The following is a 7,003-nucleotide window of genomic DNA, read 5'->3' on the forward strand; positions in this document are numbered from 1 at the left end:
AATTTACATGAAATATATATATATAGACTTTAAAAGTGCATTTGACTCGATTTGTGTTTTTACTTTTGAACCCAGCTACAGCTCGATGAAAGTACACACTTGGTTCACAAATATCATGTTAATGCCATCATATTTTACAAAATGTAAATCAGAAAATATATTATTGGGAGTTATTTATAAAGGTAGATTTTTATTTAAAATGTAAATCCATTTAATTGACTTGTCATTATTATCACTTGGCTATAGCTTGATGAAAGTACACACCTGGCTCACTAATGTCAAGTTAACAATGTTACGTTTAAAAAATGTTCTATGTTAATCAGAAAAGAGATTGGTAAGATGGTGTTATTTAAAAGGGTAGGTGATCATTTAAAATATAAATTCATTTAATTGAATTGTAATTTTTTACTTAGCTGTAACTTGATGAAAGGATACGACAAAATCTGCATAGGTTATTGAAACGTGTTTTAACCCATTATATAACCCGACATTTAAAAATGGGTAGTTAGTTGCTTTAGTGGTTTATACCACACAGTGTCAACACCCTGTATTATAAATATTTTTTTCATAGCTCCATACTCCGTTGGTGAAATCAATATTCTATTGTTGACATAGATAAAGAAAGTTTACATTATGCATTGTGGAATACACGTGTGATCGAATATTCAATACAAGCACCTGGATTCTAGGTATTTGTGTTTGTTTATATAATTGTAATTCTCAAAATTAAATATATCACAATTTTAACTTACGATTTAAAAATCGTTACACCAAAAATGCAGTAAAAATGTATCCAGAGCCAACAGCAATGGTCGCTAATTAGTGTATTTAATTTCAAGTTAGTGTATTAAAAACAAAACCTGGGGCTTACTTCAAAATAAATCGAATTTCCTTGTAATAGCAACACCATATGGGATACTAGAGCATGCGCAAATCGTAATAATTTGTAGAATAGAACTTGGTGGTATCTCACATGATAGTCGTACTATGCTTAGCCTGAGTCGCTCGGCCTATCTCGAACAAAATCGCCATGCGTAGCTATTGAAAAACGAGAGGATTCGCCGTATAACGCGTACTATCACGGCAATTTTTGACACGAAGATATAGGGATGATGACGCTGTGTACCATGCTTCACAATCTGATTTACTCTTTTTCTAATGGCCGTGTCTCTTGAGACAACCTCGCTTTGTATTTCAAACCACGGTCTGCCCTTTTTATAAGCCTTAACCCCCTGAGCACTACCTACTGATCTAACATTGTCTCTGATTGGTCAATTGAGCTTGCAAATAATTCACCCCATTTTTTGGAAATTATTCTAACAATGTTGCTGATTGGGCCAATTGATAATGAAAACTTTTTTTTGGCCAATCGGCAGGTAGTTCTCCTGGGGTTAAGTGCCTGCTAACAAATGTCTCATTGCAACAGATAAACATTTTTGACAAACTAATTTCTTTGTAGGTGCACGTGGCACGTATATCAGTTATATCATAGTTAAAAAATTAAATTTCTCGCAACATTTATGTACTTCCTGTATAGTCTTACAAAACAATGGTTAAAGCCCGAGTCATATTATGTACGATCTTATCAAACCAGACTTGTTGACATATTTGTAATGTTTACACATGTCCCAAATTACACCTAAATGATGTCAACCAAATTTGTTGTGCTTGTCAGGATCTCTGGACAGGGTAGCAGATGAATTTTCACATAATTCTATAATTTGCGCATTAAACCCCTCATAGAACTTTATCTAAACGACTGAAATACCCAGTGGATTTTTTTACGTTGCCTTGTTTTATCGGCTAAAATGGCTTTCCTGACAGTTATTATAAATGAAGACCGAATTAAAAAGACTAGTTTGCGTCTGATGTCAGGGTAAAGGCGCGACGTGATTGGTTGCTGACCTGCGCAGTACAGCATCTCGGTCCGGTTGACAGGACGTCATACGCAAACTAGTCTTTTTAATTCGGTCTTCAATTATACTAATATTATTTTACAGTTGAGTAAAGAAAAATAACATTAAAATTTGATAGATCGGTATTTATGGCTTTAACGCTTCATGCCCATTGACTCTAGACTCGACCATAGCGAATTGATTAGATCTGGTCAACACGTTTATCCACTTGGGATAGAGTTAAAATCTGGCATTGACCAAGTTGATCCAGATCCGGGTTAGTGTAGTGGTCTTCTCACTCGCTTCTCACCACTGTGGCCCGGGTTCAATTCCCCGCGGCGCCACATGTGAGTTTGGTTGCCGATCCATGCTCGTCCTCGCAGGTTTTTCTCCGGGTGCTCCGGTTTTCCTCCTGCATCTAAAATCGGACCTCTTCCCATATCCCTGTCCCGTCATATCCGGATGGCGTCCCTTAAATTTAGTAGCCTCTGAGCACTATTGGGATTAGCCTGGCTTTGGCCGAATGTTATAAATAAAATAAAATAAATAAATATCTCAGATAATAACATTAGACTGCATTTAAGTGTGCTATTATAGCCAATATTTTACCATTCTACTATAATTACCGGAGCTATTCTATGAATCATCTCGTGGACATAGTTCAAAACCAACGTGGTATTCATGCTGAACTTTAAAAATATATTTGAAAACCCACAATTTAAATTTAAATGAATAACCAATTTTAATTAATAACATTAGGTACGGTTAGTGCATTTTAGTCTTGTTTTCATTTTGTAAACATCACAACCATATAATTAAAGTATACCTCCATTATCTCTATTAGTTTGTAGGATGTGTCCTTAAATCCATGATTATCAGAATTCACTAGTTTTCATAATCCCAAGGCCGAAATGTTTATGTCAACTACCGGTAAACTCTTTTTTTTTTGTATTTTTAACAATGACCTAAAGTTAATGAAATTGACCTAAAGTTAATGAAGTTAGCTAATTTTATACACGCATCTGATATCGTGTGTCAATGCAAAATACACTTTTCACTAATCAAACACCTTCAAAATGTGAGGTCACACCTAATGGAATAGGAATAGGAAAAGCAATAATATTAGTATGGAAAATTTGGTTATGCAGTTAAACCACACTACACAAAACGAAATGACCGGGAATGAGAAGGTAATGATTTTACAGTCATGTTAAGAGATGGGGTATTAGCGTTTGAACAGTTTTTTTTTGGGACGTGAGAGCACATCAGATATATCGAATTACATTCTGAATACGAAGAATGTCCTTCTGATATCAAATAATTTTTTAAATTCGCAATGCAATACACATTTTATGGTAAATGATTAAAATTGATATTTTGATATTTAACAGTCCTCGAAGTAAACTTTATAATTAAGTTTACTTCGAGGACTGTTATATATCAAAAATTTCAACAATATCAAATTTTGATAATTTGCATTATATCGCGAATTTCAAAAAATTAACTTTATTTGATATCAGAAGGTCATTCTTCGTATTCAGAATGCAATTCGATATGTCTGATGTGTTCTCATGTCCCACAAAAATACTGTTGAAACGCTCATTCCAGAGCCCTGAAGCGAAATTTGTGAAAATTGCCAATTCTAATAGATTATGAGGTGTAGAATTGCATAGCCTAACATAAACCACTCACCTGAATTGAGTGGTGATCTGCCTGTGTTATTGATCAATAAAAACCAGCGTTCGTCTCAATTTGAAGAGCATTATGGGTGGTGGGTAATTAACGCCTTGTCGCAAAACTTCAAATCACACCAAATGTTATTCAATCGTAAAACCCTCGATCAATCCTATTTCGTTTTAACAAGTGTGTTATCAAAATTGTCCAAACGTTCATATCAAAATTAATCATGCTCAACACTATAACCATTCAAACAATTTATTTTCTGATGTGTGATGAACGCATCCATCGCAAATCGGTTAAAATGAACGTCATCAAGTGATTATGAGTCGTCGAGCTATATAAAAAGACAAGCACAGACGTTATCAGCCATCATATCGCGTGCGTCGCTGTGACATGAGTGAGATGCGCACTAGCGATAAAGCATCTTTATCTCTGCAGGCCGTTTACGATATCATTTGAACTCGAGAGCGGGTTGTGCACAAGAGGTAAAGACCTGTATTAACTGATCAACGAACTGTGTGCTCTAGCTGTATTTGGTAGCCAGACGCTCACCATGGAATCTTCTAACTATACTGTAGACAAAACTGACCACGAATACGAACTTACTCCCAGACGGAAGTTTATGCTGTCATTAGATATAATTTTTTTCATCATTGGATTCTTTGGAAATGGCAGTGTTATCTACTTGACAATAAGACATCCAGGACTACGAAGCATTCCTAATCTTATGATTGCCAACCTTGCTGTCGGGGATATGTTAGTTGTTATCCTCGTGATCTTCACCAATACGTTGTACTATTTTCTGCAATCAATTAGGGTGGCCTTTTTTCATTACTGTGAGTTCTTTTTGTTTGTCCAGTTTCTGTCACAAGGTGTATCCATATTGACTCTGACTGCATTAAGTATCGACCGATACACAGTCGTTCTGTTTCCTCTACGTAAGCAGCGATACGCAAGAAAGGCGACCATTTGGACTGTGGTGGTAATTTGGGTAATATCTCTTGCCATTGTCTGCCCAATGTTTGGAATCGTTGATGCTGCTACGTGCTGGATACCCGATGGCACCTCATACACTGCGTACATTCTATTCCTTGCGTTATTCCTATTTATCGTACCAGCGTTAGTTATGGTAGTATGCTACTTTCTTACAGCAAAGCAGTTACTTTTCACTAATAACGATTTGAAACTTGATCCACAAGGGGGTCAAAGACAGAGAAGAAAACGCTCTCGATTGGCTATCATTGTCTTAATAATGACAATTGTGTTTATATTGTCATCATCACTAACGTTTATTTGGATAATTGTTTATCGCTTTTCTCCGACCAATTTATTTGTAACTAATGCTCATATTGCCAGAGCAAAATCTGTGTTAATAAAATTCAACTCAATCATAAATCCAGTTATTTTGTATTCGATGAGCACTACATACAGACGACACTTAAAAGTTGGCCTCGTGGATTCTGTGATAACAAATAGGGGTACTTTTACCACAAGCCGGTCTGTTTTGCACACTAGCATACAAAGACAGCCAAGTCAAAAGACAGAAAGTGCATCATCTTTGACAAAATCTGAGAGGAAAATGTTACCCATTCAAGAAGAAACAAATCTGTAGAATTTACGAGGTATCATTGGTCTGATGTTGGAGGAATAATTTACATTTTTTAAACTAATTTATGTTGTTTTGTACTTTACATGCATATTTGCAAAATCGTACGTTTTACTACCAGTGAATCGTTCATATCTCTCAGCGATTTGCTCTGAGATATTTCAATCATGACCAAACTCAGTGGCGTACATTTCATTTTGACATTGGGGGATGGAGGTATGTCATTCCGAGAAGTAGCGTGAATGGGGCATATTTCGCTTCCAGAAGAACTTTACTGGAAAAAGATCATTTGCCGTAAGAATCCATGAAAATCACATGATTGAGCAAACTGGATTTTATAGTCATGCACGTTTTTATACAATAATAACACCTGGTCTCATTTTGTGATGAGTTATTTTTAACATTGTTTTATCGCTAGGTTCTGTTACGGGCTGTTGGATATTGTGAATGGAATCGATGCTGGCATTAAGCTATTATATCTTATCGGTTTAGTGCAAAAACGTTGTATCTAAATTTGTATCACTTATCTGGAAAAGCAGCTTATTTCTTGATTTGTAACTTTCTGATTTTTTAAATAATTATTTCTGAGACTTCTAAAATCGGTTAAATTGCGTGCATTCATCTATACTTTTATAACCTATTAATAAATCAAATATTTTCCATAATGTTGCTTATAACGTACTTGCACTGACCCGATGGTATGTTAAATGTGTGTACTTTTAATGGTGTACTAAGTGTTGGAGGTGCAGGGAGTGTGGGTGTCAATAGCCATCACCAAGAAATTTAATATTGATAGGCTATATATGTTATAACATAAACACTAAAAAGAAAATATTATTTTTAGATTTGACTGATTCAATGAAATTCTGAACCCATATTAAAATTCTCATTGGCTGCACTTTTCTAATACTTCATGTAAAGCACAAATTAGGCACAATGCATAAATGTAAAAGTTCAGTTTGTGATAACGCAATGGTAACTTAAATGGAATTGGGGAAATATTTACACCAAGCGATGCTTACATAGCTTGAACATCCGTTCCTCATCCAAATAACAACAAATAATGCGGTATTGCAATAATAAACCAAAATCGCACATTTTCCTCTTTGTACATCGTATGACATGCAATTTTGTTTCGATTACTCGACTTTCTGATATTTTATTTAGTGGCCATCGCCCAAGATTTTTTTGTAACACCCCGGTTAAGACTTACTGAGACAAAAACAAAATTGATTTAATATTTTAGATTTAAGAATTTTTAAGAATATCTATGTTATTTGGTAAAACCTCTTATATCATTAACTGAAAATATATTGGCATTGACAAAATAGTAATACAACTGTCAAACATTTTACAGTGAGAGTGCTTTTATGTGTATGCTATAATCTAGTAACTTTTTACAGTAGTTAATTTTAAGGCATAAATATCCGCGCATCGCACACTCCCTCGTTTCAAAATTATTTTTGTTCAGAAACCATAAATCAAGGGATTAAAAAGTAGAGCAGATTTGGTGTGCAATCATAACACTATTGTGCTGGGAGGACACATTATAGGGTATATGACCATAAGGCTAGCTTCAGACTCCGTATTGTACGTACAATATTGTATGTACAATACTTTTCATGACGTCAAAAAGTATTACACGTGCAATAAATATACGTGCCACGACGAGTTGAATCAGATTAAATAACGCGCTATAACCCTGACGGTTCATTGTTTGCTAAATCCAAGCGAGGTCACCAGAAAATCTATGCAAGAGAAATTTCTACTGCTGCTGATGAAAAATCCTAGAGTACGTTTGGAGGTTTTTTCTGCACTTTAC

General features: G+C 35.1%; 1 protein-coding gene across 1 annotated transcript; it reads left to right on the forward strand.

The window, feature by feature from the left end:
• The first annotated feature begins 3,964 nt into the window (after positions 1–3,964).
• On the forward strand, positions 3,965–6,492 carry LOC140160348 (neuropeptide CCHamide-1 receptor-like). Its single transcript, XM_072183596.1, has one exon. It carries the CDS (start codon positions 4,129–4,131, stop codon positions 5,185–5,187), a length of 1,059 nt encoding a protein of 352 aa, XP_072039697.1. The 5' UTR covers positions 3,965–4,128; the 3' UTR covers positions 5,188–6,492.
• Positions 6,493–7,003: the final 511 nt, after the last annotated feature.

The sequence above is a fragment of the Amphiura filiformis genome, chromosome 9, assembly GCF_039555335.1.
Source record: "Amphiura filiformis chromosome 9, Afil_fr2py, whole genome shotgun sequence".
Lineage (NCBI taxonomy): Eukaryota > Metazoa > Echinodermata > Ophiuroidea > Amphilepidida > Amphiuridae > Amphiura > Amphiura filiformis.

Coding starts and splice junctions, on each gene's coding strand:
- LOC140160348 (XM_072183596.1), top strand. CDS start 4,129: ATGGAATCTTCTAACTATACTGTAGACAAAACTGACCACGAATACGAA.